This window comes from Dendrobium catenatum, unplaced genomic scaffold, assembly GCF_001605985.2.
Source record: "Dendrobium catenatum unplaced genomic scaffold, ASM160598v2 fragScaff_scaffold_917, whole genome shotgun sequence".
In the NCBI taxonomy this organism is placed as follows: Eukaryota; Viridiplantae; Streptophyta; class Magnoliopsida; order Asparagales; family Orchidaceae; genus Dendrobium; species Dendrobium catenatum.
Window position 1 is genome coordinate 225,550 of NW_021319379.1, and position 19,577 is coordinate 245,126.

Genomic DNA, 19,577 nt, shown 5'->3' on the forward strand with positions numbered 1-19,577 from the left:
GAAGAAATAAATACATTTTAGTCTTTAAAAAAAAGAAAGATTTATAATATTAAGCATAAATTACGTAAGGCCCAAAAAAATGAACGAGATTAGATATTTAGTAGAATGAGATCCTCAAGGGTTTGCTTTTGATTGATGAAAACTTTATCACATTAGACTTTAGATAAATAGTATGTGGTCAAAGGCAGTGGTATTTTGGTCTGAAATGAACTTTCGAGCATATTTTTCCACAAAAACAAACAATCATCATATTTCTCCAATTAGGGATAGTAAGAGGCATATAAATTCAAATTTCCATTATTTTTTCAAACAAAATATTAGCATACTATTCATTCTTTTTGTTACAGATAGCTTTTGAGGTCATAGTTAAATTGGGTAATTAAATTTTAAAATTATTTATATTGGGAAAAAATTTACATCAATTAACTATTTGTATCACAAAGATCATAATGAGATTAAACCCATCATAATGCTAATGAATTCATTGTGTGAGATGTAACGTAGGATTGTTAAGGGTCTAGGATTTTTAATATAACCTAAAATGAGATGCACTATAAAAAAAATATAAAATCCACATTATGTATGTCACCAACTATTAACATATGAAATTAAACAAGAATAAGACTAGAATTACCCAAAGAGTAAACTAGGTCTCACACTGGTGCAAAGATATTAGCACTGAAAATTAGTTGTGAACATCTACGAAGCAGTCAAAGAATACAAATACAACTAATAAACACGCGTGAATTAAAGGACGTTGGAATTCCTATTGCAATACTTGATGTTAAAATATTCTTAACATGCCTCATGCGTCCTTTTTATAGCACATAAAGGACCCAAAATATGAAAATTCTCATAATATGTCAAAATCTATTCAAATATGATAGATTTCAATGCAAATGAATTGAATTGCAACAACATCAAATCATTCCATAGAATATCCAAGTCCTGGTTTAAAGTCTAATGTTTAGGTGCCGGTGCGAAATACATTAGTCAAGCTTAGCAAGGAAAATAGGGGAACCGACACAAGTATAGGAGATATATGTTGAAGAAGAAAGCCACCTGTTATAGTATACAAGCAACGGGAATAGAGAATTGTGATAGCGTGTATAGTGGGAATCAGAGGCAACAACAAAGGGTTTAGCAGGAAGTAAAGGCATCAACTGCAATGGGAAAGCAAGGAAACAATTATGTTGAGTAGAAAACATATATCGATAGGAATGGTAAATAATAGTGGGAAGCAGTGAGAGACATGAAGTGCCAAACATTAGGAGAAGCGGATTGTACAGGGCCCAATGGGTAAGCTTGTATCAGTGGCAGCACACAACGGGAAGCAATGGAGTATACAGGGACCAATGGGAAGATACAAAAAATGGCAAAGAAGCGGAAGGAACCAACATTCTGTTGAGTAGGAAAACCCAATTATAGGAAATAGTTTGTAGTTGTCCAGCAACAACTACTTTCCAATTCTTATTTGTAGTAATTATTGGATTTAATCTGAACTCTAGATGTGTTGACTTGGAATTGATTGGTTGAATAACAAAATTTAACCACTAAAAATTACTAGAGAACACATCCAGTCTTGTGGGAATCTTGCATAAGCATTCAATTGGTGGGGAAGGTTTTGTCATTTGGACTATATTTTCCTTTTAATTGATAGTTTGAAATTTGTGGCATAATTTATTTATGACACAATTTACCTTTTGCTCTGTAGAAAATGGCTTGTTTAGAAGTTGCGTCTGCAGAGGCATTGCAAAGGAGATCCAGGCATTTGGATGAAGGGTGGATTTCAGTTACAGAACCCATGTTGGGTAAAGCTTCCAATTTCAAATACATCTTATGCTTAATCATTTTTTCTTTTGAACTATTTTCTTGGGCTATCTTACAGTTCTTGACATTTCATAATTTCTTGCTTTTACTTGCATGCTTTTGCAGAAAACAGACTTATGTCGCAGAACAATCTCTATACACATGGCAATATAAATGGTTCCAGTCATCACAGATGCGTTTTACAGGTCAGCTGCCGTTTTCTTCTGGTTACAAGTTATAACTATGTACAAGTTGCTTACTTTTTTGTTATTTTCTACTTGAAAGTATGTCAATGCCCTTATTTTTTTGCTATAGTTCTCGTATTTTGATGTCCTTTTTTTTGTTATAGTTCCCATATCCTGGCGGGATTCCTTTGTCATAATAAAGATCAGGATCCTTGCCAGCAATTGTTGCATTTAAAATTGCTCATACCTTCATCTAGCTATGTGTTCCACTTTTGGGCTATTGGGATAAAGCCATGTATTCAACATTTCTAAAGCTATTCTAGCTTTTTCCTTGTTGAATTCCAGCAATCCTTTGATGCATCACTTTCATGAGGTAATTTTACCATTCATGTGCCATGATGAGAACTATTTCATATGGATGCATACTTAAAAACAGACCAACTCTACCTTGATAATTTACCTCATATTCAACTAAACATGAGATATATTACACTAATGCTTCTGTTCATGTTCTCATTGATGAAATTTCCTTCTACCTTGTTGCTATGTGTTCCAGTCTATGATGCACCGACACGGCACTTAGAGAGGGTATGTAGTGTCGGACACGTGTCGGACACGCATCGGACATGGCATGGACACGTGTCTGACACGGCATTGGAGTGTCGCAATTAAAAAAAATTAAAATTAAAATCGGACACGCGTGTCCGGTTATTAAACTTATGTTATGTAGCTTTGAATGAGACTCATGCTTGGAGTTATCATTTACAGTTCGTGGTTTGGTTTCTAGGAAATATCTTGCGATGGCATTGATCACAAAAAGCATAGTTTTATCTGCTTTTTCCATTTAAGCATTATAAATAACATGATTTCTATTTTCCTCCGTGGCCCTTTGATGCTTTTTTTTTCATTTTTTATGATTTATTGTGATTGATAGATGACTGTCTTTGTACATTGTTTAAATGATATGAGACCTAAGAAAAGTTGGCCTTCCTTTGTTTAATTGATTTGAATACCTAAGAGAAATCAACTAGCTGTGGAAAATCCCCTAGCATTTAGTAAATAGGATGGGGTCTTTTTATTTTTCTTCTCTCCACTTTCTATCTCTACCTCAATATTCATTTGATAAGAATAAAATCTCTCTAGGAAAGGTGATGTTTTACTGTGGGCTCCGAAAATTCAGGCCCGGCCTCCCCCGCTGCTTTTCTTCGGGGGGAGTTTTAATGGGTTTAAGTTCTGGGGTAAATTTTGGAAGTCAGATGGGTTTGTAGATAAGACACTACCTAGGGATTTCACCCTCATTTTGCGAGGACTTTATGATCTGAGTTCTGGTTTCCTATAGGCGCAAGCCCTTATAATTAATTACCCCTCTCGATAAAAAGAGAGAACTTTCGATTAAGGCTAGTTGTCAATCAGATACATTGTATCCATAGATACGTAGTATCAGGAGTATATTAGCAACATGAGCATTTGGAAATTTGAATGTTTAACATTTAAAATTAAAAATTTCACCTTCCTGCACTTAAAACAGATGGTGGGGGAATGGATGATTGACTGATCAAGATCCCATGGTTCCGTCGTCCCAGACCATCGTGGTCCCTGGTCTACTTAGTCAGAGGAGGTAGTTGACCCAACATGACAGAAGGATCCTTGTTGGTAGCCATAGGTTGTTTTGTCTAAGGGGACCTTGTAGACCTTAGATGGATGTTTGTCTAAGGGGACAAATTTGATTCCACCTTAGCTAACAGAAGGCTTTGTGCTTTATCGTTCATACCCTTTTGATTCATATCTCAAGGATTTGATGCCACTAAGAAACGTATTGGCTCTGACCATAACTGTTATCTAGCTCGTGATGCCGTCTGGCCACAAAATCACTCGGTTCATAGGGCCCCGAGTCATAACCGTTTATCCTGCAGTGTCATTTGACGGCAAAAATGTCAGTCAGAGGATATGTACCACGTCCTTATTGGTAGGAGATTATTTGAGAATGAATCCTAGTGATATTCTCGATCAGACATTAGCTCTATGTGAGCTGAAGTATTTTTCAGACTTGTCCACCTCAGCATATTGTTGAGGAGGATGGATGAATTTTTCTTTAAGCGACTTGATGAATTATTTCAACTTTAAATATCCGGATTTGGATGAGTTTTGGAAATTTGGATTTTCGGGTATTTGTGATAACATTTTGGAATATTTAGAATTAACCCCTCCGGTTGAGATATGTATTCAACACGGTCATCATCGGGGTGTATAGGGTTACTTCCATTTGTGGATTGAACCTTGTCGACTTGGTTGAGCTGTCGACGGAGGATCGGGTTTCTCGTAGGCTTTATGGTTTTGTTGGTGAATTTTCTTTGTTGGAGGCCTTCAAGGCCTTATATGAAAGTATAAAATAGATATTTCGGTTGACACCCTGACCATATATCTGTTTGATAATTCGAGCCGTGTCAACTTCTATCTATCTGTACATAAGGATTGAGCTCGAACTACGTTCATTTATGGACCCGAGCAGCATCCCTAGACGTCACGTGTGTACCAATAACACGCTTGTCGGGGCCCATGCATGTTTGTGATTGCACTTACCCCCTTTATGTGTACTTATGTGTATACAATCTACGGTGCATGTGCAGGGGCATTGTTGGAATATTCAACGAGTCTTCTACGATGGTTTGTAGAAGTCTGTGTTTGTCGTAATACTTCAATATTTGTACGTAGAAGACATGTTGGATGCACGACCACTATATATCAAAAAACTTGCAAGCTTCAATAATCTTATCCAGCTCAATGTTCAGAACCTAGTTGAACTGAAATTCACTCCATTTATGAAAATAATGATTTGCTCCGACTTTCCTTTCCAAAACTTGTACAAAGATCGATAGGCAACTCCTAGGTTATGTCATCATCATCATTTTCTGTTGTTGGCTTAAATAAAAAATCAATCATTTCAACCTTGGATGATTGTGCCCTTGCTGACGTCCTATACGTCAAAATCAATAATTACTTCCTCGAGCGGGCATTGTAACGATTGAAAGCTGATAGTACGTACTTGTAGATCGCAAGTATTTCCTATCAATCTTCTCAAAACAGCGATAATTTTTCACAAAAGTCTGCACAAAATCACGAAAACATTTAATAAATTGTATTATTTGATGAAAGGAAAACAGAAAATAACAAGATAAAATTGATCCTCAATTCGAGAGGAGGATCGATCTCTCCCAAATCTCTAGATGCCACTAGAGCCCAAAGAAAACCTAAAATCTAAGAGATCTCAAATTTCAGCCAAATTCAAGATGCCCTAACCCTAGGAAAATCAACTATTTAATGCTTACAAATCAAAAGGAAATCCCTAAACATTCCCTACATTCAAATTTCCCTCTCAAAACCCTAAAAAATCCTTCATAAAGGGCTCTGATTGAGCGTTCGGACCGCCCGATCTCTGCAGGAGTCGGAGATCCCACCTCTGTTAGTGAAATGCCGGTGTCGTGTGGACCGGCTGGACCAGTCCACTGGACCGGTCTAACAAAAGCACATCGAGTCATGCAGGAAAAATATACGAGATATTCATTCTAAAATGATTGTTGCAGCCGTTGACATAGTTGGAGTAGCGTATGTACTTTTTGCTTGTAGTTGTGAGTTTAGATCACCAATATTTGCATTGATCTTTAACATCACATTTGTCAAACATTGATCATTAATTCTGGTAGGCGCCATATAGTGTGTGTTGACATTCATTTCAACACATCTAGATGTTTCACCTTGTCGTCTTCACTGCATGTCAAATCCTTTGCAACTAACATGTTGAATGTGGCATGGGTCTCCAACAGTGTCATTGAATCCTTCTGCTTGTAGGGTTTAAATGTATCCGCTTGCCATTGTATTGCTAGGGACTATGCGAATGTTCTAGCATTGGTTACACGCTCCCGTACATACATACAAAGAACGTTTTCAACTGTAGGCAAATTTACTGTATTATTCTACAAGTCAACTTTCTTTGTCTGCAGAGAACTATTGTGTTCCTTCACGAGTTGTTTGACATTAATTGTAGGAGTGTCCCAATATTCATCGTATATTACAATAAACCTGTTGGCCAAAGATCACATTGTTTGTGAGGATTGTTGTATCTTTTGCATAAATTATACAAACATCACATGCTGATCATCCTCCTCCATATGCGGTTTGCATCACTGTCCAAAAGACTTTGCATCCCTTCACATGTATTGGCTAATGAATCATTGAGTCCTTTATTGCCTTTAAACATAGCTTATATCTTGTGTGGTGACTTTCCTCATTGATATTTGTATGTTGATTGACATGATGATCCTTTGACACTCGAGTGAGATTCATTGCTGTCGATTGTAGACATATCATTGCATTCTCCATTCCCCAAAGAGTCCCCCCCCCCTTGCCCAACAAAAAAAGAAGAAAAAAAAACTCTTCTACAATAGGTGATACAGGAAAGGGCCCCACTTGGGCTGTTGCTAGCTGCCGCATCAGGTTCATTTTCCCAAATCACAACGTCTATGTGTGTTAAAGATCTGTCATGATTTGGCTTCAAGTGCATGGCTATGTTAATCATGGTTTCTTATGGCCTGACTCATATCATGATATGTTCAAGAGGACGGTGTTTGTGTAACTATGTACTTTTGAAAATAATGTGGTGATGTAGAACATAAATGTAAAGATGAGTTGATTAAGGAATTTGCATGTTTTAAATTTAGAGAACAATAATAACAAAAACTTATATTGATTTAACGATAAGATAAAACAATAAGCTGATAAAATAAGCTTAGGACAAATCACATGCGTAGAAGTTAAAATCATAAAATAGTCAATTAATCTAACGTTGCATAAATGGAAGGTTTTGAACAAGATTCCTATGCTAACAATAAGAGTAGTCACTATGCAATGGTCCCTTACTCAACGTCCTAAATGACTATGCTTTAGCGGAGGGATCAACATGAATCTTAGCAAATCAAACTATAAACCACAATTGAAAGGTGAATTAGGAAGATATAAGAATAGGAGGAAAAGTTTATCCAAGGGAAAGACTAGTACGGAGCTCCGGCGTGATTGTTTGGATGCTTTGGAAATGAATGGACAGCGACACGAGCCTCCTAGCTGTCTTGTGACAGCATTTTGGTAATCTGCAGGCCATGGACAGCAGCCGGAGACCTTTCCAATTGGCGGGGCAGCAAAGGAAAGGTGCAGAATCCTTTGGACAGCAACTCTGACAGCAGAGATAGCAGTTTTGGGCTTGTGTGAGAAGCTGGACAGCAGTTTCAGAGGCTTTAAAATTATGGACAGCAACCACAACAGCAGGGGCAGCAACTTTGGGCTTGTGGAAGAATCTGGACACCAGGTCCACAAGCTTTAAATCCTGGACGACAACTCAGTTCAGGGAAAATCAGGTCTTGGCTGATCCGTTGAAGGGAAGAAGATGGAGTATGAGATTAAGAGCTTTCCTTTTGATTCTCTCCTCCTATGAATTAAATTCAGGAATTGATTTAATTGGGGTGAGGGAATTAATGAGAGTAATTATGGGGATTAAGGGGATTGGAGAGAGGAAGTGGGCCGGCCATACAAGGTGATTTAATTGAGGGATTTAGAATTCCTTTCCAAACTTAGGTTGTTAATTGTGGAAAGAGAATTAGAGAGAAATCTCCAATCAATTTTAAGATTTGAGAGGATTTGGGAGTTTCCAAAAATAAATCAATCTCATTAGGAAAGGATTTCAAATTCAATTTAATTGGAATTTGAAATTTGAATTCTTTCCAAAATTAAGATGATCTAAATTAGGAAAGTATTTAATTCTTCCCACATGAGAGGTTTTATTTTGGAAAGCATTAAGGAGGTGGGAACTAGGAGGGGCCGGCAGCACCAAGGGGAATTGGGGGAAATTTTTTTATGGCTTGCCTCTTTGGGAATTCCAAATCAAGGAGGGGAAATTAATTCCAATCCAATTCAAATTTGATTTGGATTTGATTGGATAAGTTTACTAAAATAGAACTTTATTTTAGGAAACAATTCGAATTTCAAATATTGATTGGTTGATTGGGATGAAAGCTTTCCCAAAATGATTTGTATGGAAAAGGAAAGAAGTAGTAGAGAGATTTGAAATTTGGAGGCAAGAGGCAGATGGGGTGGCCAGCGGCTAGGCTAGGATTAGGGTTAGGGTTTGTGGGTTTTGGAGGCGTGGTGGTGGGAATTAAGTGGATGAACCCATCAAGGGGTGAGCCACCTTGAATGGCCTGCGCTAGGTGGGAAAGGGAAGGAGTGTTGGCCGGTGGTGGGGCTTGGGCTTTAAGTGGAGGCCGTCGGTTTTGGGTTTGGAAAATCCTAAGCCAACGGCAAGGGGAAAGGGGAGGATGAAAGAAATGATAGAGAATAACAAGAAAGCCATGAACCCGGACTCTTCCAAAGTTAGTGGGTGATCTGCTTGCCCTTCACCAAGGGATTCTCTCCTAGAACTCTCACAATTCTCCACAGAAACACGTGCAGGAATTTTTAATTATAATTCATTCATTAACCTCATAAGAGGGAAAAAGAAGGCTATAAATAGGCCTTCATACAAGAACAAAACAAAAGACCAAATTACCCCCTTGGGGTTACATGCATCTAGTCCTTCAAGTGAGAGTAAAAGTGGAAAAGGACACTAATAATAAAATACAATATATCAATCAGAAATAAAGAGATGTGATCGTAGCCGTAGATCGTCGTCCTCGTCGCTGATACACTTTCCATGATCTGATGTCCGCATCATATGATTTCTTGGGACCAATATGTATGTGAGGCATTGTATGCTAGTAATGCAGTGGAGTAAGATTTCTGTTCAACATGCATAATCATATACCATACCAGCACCAGTGCACTGGATCCCATCAGAACTCCCAGTTAAGCGTGCTTGGGCGAGAGTAGTACTAGGATGGATGACCTCCTGGGAAGTCTTCGTGTTGCATCCCTTTATATATAGATATTGCTAGATATGCTGAACTTGGGTGTCTGCTGTATCTGATAACTTTGACATTTGCATTTACGCAGGTGACCTTCTTTCTTGTTCTATATGGTTAAGTTGATATAATCCCCCTGTATGTTGTTAACATTCCATCTGGACAGAATGAAATTCCTGTTGATGGCGCTCGAGTTCTGGGAATTGATGCATCTAGTCAAATTTTGATAGTATCAGGGAAGAAACCCGGACAAGATGGTGAGCATATATTGAATAAGGTATAGGTTTATTGTCTACTTTTGCAAATTAACTCTTTCTATGCTCTCTATCTTGATAATTTAAAGAACTTAACAACGAGTTTTCTTCATCTATACAGATTAGCCTGTTAGGGCAACGAGAAATAGGTCAAATCCAGCTTCCTCCTAACACTGGAGCTGTTAGAGATCTGTGTATTCTTCCTGGCAGTCTTGCACTCATTGCATCGTTAGGAAAAAAATTATCACTTTTGAGGTCAAAAATGCTCTGTGGACATGATGCTCTTTTATTTTTTTCTTTCTGAAATGCTCATCTTTTAAAGTTTAACCTGAAGAAATTAATTGTTCTGTTGTCTACTTTTCAGCATGTTTAGCAACAACCTTGTCCTAAAGTACGATTTACCGGTAATTATCCATTCTTTTGCAACTTTTTTGATGTGATATGAAATTTCATGACTGTCAATGCAACTTTTTATTTTGTCTTAAATACCTAAAAAATCAAGTTTCTTTTGGGCAGAAATTAATAAAATTTCTTTAAATTAATAGTTTCGAGAATTATAAAGCTTGTGAATAACAGGGGAAAAATTATTGGACGGACTGTTATAATTGTGAAAATTACGTTTCTTTGTTGAAAATTTCAGTAACCGTGGTGAATATATCAAACTCAAACTTATTGATTCGTAATATAGCATAATGCTATAAGTTAATAGAACAATTACTCTTATCGTTTTCTTTTGCTAGGAGACAATGGGAGAAAGATTGTGATGTTATATATATGAAAATGAGATTATATTCTTGTTTATGTTTATATGTACATTTCAGATTTGATAGACTGGTGCATTTCTATATCGATGTTATTTTTCTTGTTCGCATTTAAATTCTTGTTCGATGTATATAATGTATTTAGAGGTTTGCATCTGTGTAGAATTTCCTTACATGCATGCATATATGTACAGAATACCAATAGACATGAATATATGTGATGTAATTTGAACAAGTTTATAGTTATTTATGTTTTTTTTTTGTGTGCTATGCATCACAAATATGACAAGTGGGAGTTTCTCAAAGTTTCAGCATTACCTTTGCTTTGTAAAGTTATTTTTTCGGGCAATGTGGAAGAATTAAAGATTATATGACATAGGACTATTAAGAAGACAATGTAGCAACTTTTATGTTTCTCGTATTCCATATTTATCTGCTAATTTATGGTTTTCTATTTATCCATGATTGATGATTAGTTCCTTTACGTTGCCCCATGAGTCTTTATTGTAGGTTAGGATAGTAAGTGATGTTGTGGGCTTGATAACGTGAACATTAAAACACATTTAAATAAGTTCTATCAATTTTTTTAGTGGAACCCTAAGGAAGATTTTCAAGATAGTAAAGTCTAGCATGGGTATGTTGTTGACTAAGAGATATAGTTGAGAAGGATCACTCAATTTTGTGCTGTTGAGTATAGGTGAATATACCACGTAGTTCTTAAGCTCTAGATAAGACTTCTCATGTACTTTCATTCATTTTAACTCCATTATCTTCCTTAATTTCTTACATAGCGGAGTATGCTTATTTCTCGAGTGAATGATGAAATGACTATTGCCGACCAACCTCCCAGTTTGCTTTTGGACCATCTTGATCAAGCAAGGTGAAATAATCTCCATAGTGGTTCAAACTGTCTTGATTTGTTTTTATGCTACTCCAAGATATCAAGTAACTCCAGAACTTTTTGAATAGTCCTACATAACACATTTAGTGGGATTAAGCCTTCTGTTGTACTACATTAGAGTTGGAAAAATGATCCCTGCATGGTGCACATATGGGTTTGCTGACCTTCACTTGGAGGTTGTAAATGTACACTTTAATATTTAACACTTTGTGCAATTTGAAGATATTATCAATTGGTCTCTAATAAATTACTCTTGCATTCGTTAGATCAAATGAAATTAGTAACACAATTCAATTAGCTTGCTTTTCTTCATTGGTTGGGTGCATCTTAATCTGTCGATAGTTGGGCAGTGTAATGAGGAAGTTGAGCATAGGATACCCCATGAATGAGTCTGCTAAAGCATGGATGATCATTATTGGTCAATGGTCTTTTAGATTAACTTGGTTTGGATTGAAGTCATTGCACATCTTTTTCTTATTGTTTGACCTTTTAGTCATCATCAGATTGGAGACCCAATCAAAGTAGTTATCTCTTGAACTAATTCAACCCAAAGGAGTTTGCTCTCTTTCATTCTGATATGCTACCTCATTCACAGAAACATTCCTCTTTTATCCTAGTGATTGATTTGTTTCTAAGACAAACATGTTATCAGTGATAGAAATAGCTCAGTCAGATTCTCCCTTGACATCTCGGATGACTCCCAAGTAAAAGTATCAACACTATTTTTGAGTGAAATTAGCTCAATTTTGAAGTTACCTTTGATTAGAGAGTATTAAAAAGGTTTTAGGCTGAATTTTTCTTAAACACTGGGAATTTGATAACTTCTTCGACTACTTTAAAAAGATCATTGTTCTCACTGCTAGTTTGAAGCATATGGGACATCTTGGCTTGGATTGTGTTAGTAGCACAAATTGGATTGGATGAGGTTGTCTTGGATGACAATGATACCATGTCAAGTTAGAACTTCCAGAACAAGTTGATGGTTTGATGCAATGGCTTGATAAATATTTAATAATGAACAACTCAGTATGTCATTATATGTTGATGGAGCTCTTTATATAGTGAACTCAACATGGCTCATCTCATAGTATCAATTTTTAACCCATATGATTACAAGAGTGCAGTGCATTTTGGTTCATGCCTTTTATCATAAAAATCAATCTAAATGCCCTCAAAAGGTTGAAGATTCTTCTTTAATGATGTGCTCTCTAGAGTGTGAAGGAATATGATGTTTATTGAGCTCCTATAGTCAATTAGGACATTTCACCTCTCTCACCACAACATCGTTAAAGATGCCATGCTTTGTCGATAAATCCTGTTGTAAAAATAGTTGGAGGTGAGTAAGAACGAGTGAAATAACTCGTTGTACTTGACCCTCTACATTTTTATTTAATGCAATGTGTTTGATTCTATTTAATTGGCCATTTTTATAATCATGTTAGCTATTTAGACTATGCTCAATGATTGGCTGCTGCTTGTACTAACACAATTCTACTATGAACTACTTCAAGCATCCTCCTTGATTATCTTCTGTACTAACTTCTTGAGATGGTGATGATTATCTGTTGTGGGCATGGTTATTGGATTATATACATAATCTCTTCACATCTTTATTATTCAATAAGGCTTTGATCTTATTCGGCCATTGAAATTGCTTTTGGCTTTGAATTGTCATTATAATAGTTGCCAATGGGTGATTAGAGGCTGGAGTGGCTCGACTTGGCTCGAGTGATGCAGATTTAGGAAAGTCCGAGCAATTGTTGGTCAAGTTGGGCTGTTTTTTGTTGCATAAATCGAGTAATTTCAATAACCATCAATATTCTTTGCTCGATCTCTCCCTTTCTTCCGAAGAAGGATTGTGGTATAGGATGATGGCTCCTTTGAGGCTCTTATGAATTACTTTGTGTTAACATGTTTAATTGCCTTCTTTAACAACTTTTTCCATCATTTTTGGCAGGCTCTTGTCAAATGCAAAATTGAAGTGTCTATCTTTGAGCACTTGAAAGAGAATCAACTTAGAAATTGAAGGATTTTGGTTGAAAAAAATTCAACATATCACTTGCGAACCATGTGAGGAAAGAGTAGGACTCAAATTCGCCTCAACTAAAGCATAGGAGTGTAAAGAAAAAATAAAAATTTGCATGATAATTTGTTGCTAAAACTCTTTAAAAGAACCATGGCTTCATGGAGATATCTTTGAGAAATAGTATATGGTTATCTTTGATGATGGTGAGGCAAATATAAAATTTACTGGTATCAGATACCGAATAAAGGGGCATTATGGCCTCGAATTCAACCAAGTGCTTAGCTGGGTTGGTTAGCCTCTTAAAAGACCCGAGTTTTGGAACCTTGAACTTTCGATGGGATGGCTTCTCTAGAATCATAGTGATGATGCTAAGATAGATGATACATTGACCACACAAGACTTTGATCCTTATTGGGCATTAAAATTTCTTCTCACGCCTTAATTTGGACCCTCTTCGCCTAGCATTTAGCTTTAAGAATAGGATAATTTTTTACTAATAACACGTTCAGGATCAAAATGAGTGGGTGGCCTCTTCAAGCTTATTGTACTGTAAGTTTTGAGAGTGAGGGTTGTGACTACAGTTTTTTTTTCAGTGTTCACGAACAACTACACCAAGTTGTCCAATTTTGCATTTAGCTCATTCAACCGAGCTTAAATTGCAAAAGCAATTTTGGGAAACTCACGATGACATGTTATGATTCCTGCATCCTGACAAGAAGTAGGCATTCTAGGTTCCTTACGGTTTCTAGGTTTGCATTTCATTTTCTTTGATGGGGACATCAGATCAGCATGCAAGGTTTATCAGTGACGTATATAGCATTTAAATTAGTCCTGCATCATTCTTCCTCATGAACTCAGTGAAACTGCCAAAATGTGAATGCTTTGGGATTAATGTTGTTGAATGGAACAAAGTTTGATAGGAGAAATTACTTTGAGGAGATGAGATGAGAGATTATAATAAAAACTTTTTTCTTCATTCCTTGAACCCCTTGTTATAAAAAAGCCAAATTATCTTTCTCAAGTGCATGAGGATTCTAAAAGATCCTAAATTTTTTATCCAAATAAGTATTTATAGGCTTTATTTCATTAGATTTTATGTGACATCTATTGAAGATAAGGTGATTGGAAATAAATTTATGTGGTTTGGACATGTGAAATGAATGGTAAGAAGGCACCTATTAGACAAGCTGTCAAAATTAATATAAGAGGATTAAGAAAGAAAAGCTGTCAACTTAAGATTATATAGATAGAAGTTGTTCAAAGTGATTTGAAGTAGGTAGGTTTAACAACTCTTACAACACTTGATTAGAACAAATTAAAAAGAAGGATTCATTATGTCACCCATAATAATTTGAATAATGCATTAGCATAATTTGAATAATGAGGGTGATGGGGTATTTATGAATTGATATAATTTTTTATCCTATGTGTATGAGGCAATGCATCTTGAAATCCACCCTACATATTCGAGGTTCTGTTCCAGTTGGTATACATGCTCAAATAACTGTGACGCATGTGGTGGTCTGATTCATGATTTTGTAACTGCACGGGATGTATTAGATATGCCTAACTGATTTATTGTATTTTGCTTGGTGATTGGGGAGCACACAACCGGTTGGGTTGTGGATTCTACTGGAGTAGTTATCATTTGCCTTTGTTGCTGGATCAACTTACTGCAACTTTGTTGGAAATATGCAAGTCATTTGGACCAAGTGGAGTGGAGAGGCTTGATGGTTTTGGTTTCAACTCTGGAGAATCAAGCTCTCACTATTGACGCACCTGAAAGAGTATGGTTGTTGCCATGTCGTTGATGAAGCAAGGAAATGGATAGCTCATTTGAACTAAACTTGAGCAGAGCAACCCGTAGTCCATGTAGTGACTGAATGTTGGGCCATTGGTTCTGCTTATTTGTCTACTTGGGCTAAACTAAGTCACTCTTCTCAATTTTCTTTGATATATCTGTGAAAATGTGTAGGGGCATGATGCAATCTTATCACATGGGTAGATCAATGACCCGCACTAATAAGTTTAATTTTGAAGCTATTTTCAATTCGAGCATTTGAATTGTGATCCATCAATTTTTTCTTCACTTGAAAACCATCGCTGCTATCTCCAAGTTTTGTTTAGCCTGTGGAATTCTATAAAAAAGATATCATGGCATTTCTCTAGGATAATTTTTAAGAAAAGTATGATCTGCATTTGAAGCTTTATTTTGAATTTTTTCCCCCTCAGGTACCTGCTTGGTCATGTTCAGGAGATGTGAATGAACCTTACCATATCTATGCTGGATTGCAGGTTTCTAGTTTATGGAAGCATTTCTTCATTCATTTTGTATGTTAGAAAGTTTCATAATCACTTAATTTTTAAGCTGCCATCTCTCTTTACTATGAACAGAATGGGATGCTCTTGATGTTCGATGTACGTCAAACTGCAGGTTGCCTCGAATCCATTGAGGGTTTGTCCAGATTCCCTATTCATTCTATATGCTCACTTGAGGAAAATCATTGTTCCAGAAAGGTTCTCACTGCTTCTTCAATTGGCCCATGCTTGTGGGATGTTGGTGATTCTAGAGAAAGGTTGTTCTACTATGCTACCCACAATACATTGGGTTCTATCCATAAATTAGTCTTTCCCTCCTTTTTTTTGCCTACTGATGTTTTTTTTTGTTGTTAATTCATAATGTGCCAATGCTTTATGTATTTTAATAAATTATTAAAGAAACTTATACAAAAGGCTAGTCAAACAGGGTCTTCACATTATTTTCCGTAATCTTCCTCAACATTTTTTCCTAGACGTTTATAATCAGCCTTCGGAGATTTATAATATGTGATAGTGCTTTTTTTTTTTCCTTTTTTATATTTTCCTAGACAGGCATTCTTGAAGCAACACTATGCACAACCACAATATGCCTTTGGATTATTGTTTGTCATCTTGGGGAATGAAGAATACTGCTATAGTTTCTGTTAGCCTAGCCAATCGATTAGCTAGATTTATTGTAGAATAATTATTAACTATTGATTGATTTTCTTCCTCACTTTGCTCTTCTTCTCCTTAACCTCCTTGTCTTTTTCTTTTCTTTTGATGCTACTCCAAGACAAGAAGTGGCTCTACCTTGTCTTTATATCCTCTCTTTGTTTGTACCATGCACCAAAGAACGGCGCATTCCGACTAATTTGATTGGTAGCCAAACTCTTAATGCTCTTGCATAAGATCACAACGGGAAGTTACAATGGTTCAGAAAGGCTTAAGGAATTTTGTAGGAGATTCCCTATTTATCTATTAACCAATTATAGGTATCGCGAGCTCTATTTCATATTGTAGATGACTTCTTCCATCTGTTTTGGACTCTCCCCGTTGTTCCAGCAAGTTCTCCCCACGTTGTTCTATTCTTTCTTCTCAAGACAACAATAAAGTGTTGTTCCTTGATTTTTCATTTAGATATTTCGCTCTTTTTGGGTTGCCTTTGTGCTGGGACAACAAACAACTAGCTGTTTGAGTCTTAGATTGTTGTAGACAAGTGTACCTAGAGCGCCCAAGTGGTATGCTACTGGGCTCGTGCATGTAAATCCGAGGGATGGATTTTGGTTGGAGAAGATTAAGTAGGGGAAGAGGAAGAGTTTATGAGTTCTGATTTTCAAGCTAAATGATAATGCCAGTAGGGATTATCCTAATTTGAATTTAAATATAAATGTAAACTTATAGTTTTTTTTAGTTCATTCTTATCTTGCTATAATATCAAACTTGATACAACGGTCCAGCTTCCTTGAGCTCCCTTGCATAATATCCAATTGATTATAATCACTCCTCTTCAATTTCAATTGTGTGATCTAAAAGTCATCATCATCTGCAACTTCAATAAAAATTGACCATTTAAACTTCAAAAATCATGATATCTTTGATCCATTAACTATTTGATACTTAAATTATGAGGGATGGTTCTTATTGTAGTTTTCTTTTAAGTGAATATTTATATTGACGACCCCCTTTCATGATTTCATCTTTGGATCATAAAGATCCAATTTCCAGGGTGAAGGGTACTATTTCATCTTTTTTAGAACTTGCAGGTATAAATACAAGCTCGTTTTGTTACTTACAATAATGTTTTCTTTCCAGTGATAGTGAATCTGGTGTTTAAACAATCCATATTACCTACCCTTACAAGTGAAGTTTTTGTTGACCTTCTTTATTGTCCCTCGGGCAAAATTTCTGAAATCTATCCAGACCAATGTGCTTTCAAATTCAATCCATCCAAAGCCTTCCTATCCCCCATCTCATTATATGCAATTACACATTATTGGTTCCCCCGCTTTCATATTCTCAGGAAACATATATTAGTTCAGGTCTTACGGCATTATGCTTGAGCTTACACTTTCAATTTTTTCAATCAGAATAACTTTATTTTATTGTTAAATTAGAAAAATCATATTTTTAACGTTAATGAATGTTTCTCCTTAATCCAAATGCAGGCCATTCTTGATACCTGAATTAGGGAGTCAAGGCATTTGTATTTCACTTGCATGCGACAGTTCTGGCACTGATATTGTAGCCTCCTTTCGTCCTAAGATGGAGATCTCCAGGGATCCTATGCCTTCACAAACTCCAGCATCACCCTCACAGCCTCTCCATTTAGCAGGGAAATTGGGCTCTCATGTTCACCTCAAGAGAATTAATGGCACATATTTTCAGAAGGGTCATGTGGTTAGTTGTTATGTAAGTGAAGTGAGGATGTCGAAGTCTGCAATTATATGCGCTGAAGGAAAGAACCCATTGTTTGCTTGTGGTGATGAGTCAACTCATGGTCTGTGCCTGTGGAACTTGCCATCCTTTCAACTTCATTCTCGTTACCAGCCTCATCAATATCCAATCCTTGACATTAAGTATTCATGTTCAGTGAGATTGGGCTTACTTGGTTGCGTAAGTGAGAATAAATTGCAGGTTTTTTCTTGTTTTTAGATTCATGTATTATTTCTTCCTTGAAGATTCCATGGAAAGGCTTTTCTTGATCCCTGTTGCTTTAGAACAGGTATGCATTCTCATCAGTGGCTTTGATAAAGTATTTGTTTCTTTGCTATTATTAGTTCTTGCGTTGCTTTCTAATGGCATTGGTTTATAGTATAGAGCAATTATGAAAAGGGTTCATGTGAATTCTCTTGTCAACTCAAAACAAACACCTGCGGCAACATTGTCATTAACCGGCAACTTTTAGATACTGTTTATTGACCTTCCTATAGCTAAATGGGTTCTTGGTAGGAGCTTTCAGCTGGTAACAGCTTTCTGTTGTAAAACCTTTATTTACTTTCATGATTATAAGTGCTAATATTTACTCGCCTGATTTAAGTTCAACCCTTGATTATTAGTTTTCTTCCCTTATTGGGGGAAGCTTGTAAAGACTGCAACTGAGTATATTTAATCGATATTTTCACGGTTATGTCATTGAATAACTCAAGTTTGAATCAATCTGTCTGGTTGGATGATTCACTTACCCCGGGTTAGGGGGTGGGGTGGTGGGGGGATGATGATTTTGGTGAGTATGCAAATGAGTCTCATGATATGTATAGTTTCATGGTGGGTCGCGTTGTTGATCAAGCAGAATCCAATGGCGGTGGCAAAAGGCGTAGAAGAAATAGTCCTTTTGGTTGACCCCCTTTCTTTCAATGTTGCGTGCTTCAATTATGCATAATTTATTGGTGTTTTGGACAATGATGAGGCGGCTCTCTGTTCATCACCTTGTAGGCCTTGGCTTATTGGCAACGTTGGTGGTCATGCTTTCGTGCTCGTCGGTTGTCTGTGTGGCTTGTGGGATGATGCTTGTGTTTTGTGGGTTGCTACCGCTATTAGATGGTCCTTGCCAAACTACGGGGTGGTTGCAGGGAACCTCTTGCCATTTACAGAGTCCGGTTGGTTGGCTCTTTTATATTCGTCATTATTTGTCCATTCGTTGGAGAATGTTTTCCCTTTTCTTTTAAAGATGTATTTTGCGTTTGTCTGTTTTTGGGCCTTTGTTGTAAATTCCTTTTATTAAATGGATATGAATATAATAGTTTGCGGGAAAAAAAAAATTCGATATTTTCACGCAGAGCAGTATTATTTGAAATGAGTCTTTTCTATTTTGGTTAATGGATATTTTGATTACCAGAAGCAACCATAGCATATGCTTGGAATTTCCCATTGCTTTAGATTAATTTCATTGTTCTTTATATTTCTGGCAATTCTTGTAGCTGGGCTGCTTCTGAGTTCATGCTTGTGTACAGTTATGCTCATTTTAGAATATTTTTGTTTGCTTTTCACTTAGAATGAGGAGTTTTTTTTGTTTTCTTAATTTTTCAGTACTCTCTGCAATTTCTCTTAATCGTCCTATCCCATTCTTTATTATTGGAAATTATATGAGATTTAGGCTTCGTTTGGGACGGCTTTTTTATTGCTTTCTACGTTTTAGTACAATTTTTTTTATTTTTGTATTAAAACTCCGTTTTAGAAAGCAATAAAAAAGCCGTCCCAAACGAAACCTTAATTCAAATATTGGAAGAAAATAAAATAGAAAGAAGAACAACTCACAAAATATACCAACGATTTTATATAGGCTTACTGTCTTGATAATAACTTCCTATTATTACCGTTGCAGATTTCAATGGAGTTTTGATTGTAAAATTTTCAGTCAATCATGTGAAGAAGCTGCCTCTCTCTTCTATAAGAAATT

At 36.4% G+C, this 19,577-nt stretch overlaps 1 protein-coding gene and 1 pseudogene across 4 annotated transcripts in view; both read left to right on the top strand.

Annotated features, from left to right (window-relative positions):
* LOC110114648 (E3 ubiquitin-protein ligase RFWD3) overlaps positions 1-18,956 on the top strand; it is a 20,573-nt gene extending 1,617 nt beyond the window's left edge. Inside the window, exons 2-10 of one of the 4 annotated variants that reach the window (XR_003701641.1) lie at positions 1,715-1,811; positions 1,936-2,015; positions 9,105-9,215; positions 9,314-9,447; positions 9,557-9,596; positions 15,113-15,176; positions 15,249-15,456; positions 17,347-17,903; positions 18,614-18,956. Coding sequence is in view for 2 of the 4 variants with exons in the window: in XM_020847594.2 (XP_020703253.2) it covers positions 1,715-1,811; positions 1,936-2,015; positions 9,105-9,215; positions 9,314-9,447; positions 9,557-9,596; positions 15,113-15,176; positions 15,249-15,456; positions 17,347-17,833 (1,221 nt within the window). In the remaining 2 variants the exon portion in view is untranslated. The other 3 variants (XR_002305253.2, XM_020847594.2, XM_020847595.2) reach the window with 3 other exon arrangements.
* On the top strand, positions 8,834-8,950 carry LOC114580284 (annotated as a pseudogene).
* Positions 18,957-19,577: the final 621 nt, after the last annotated feature.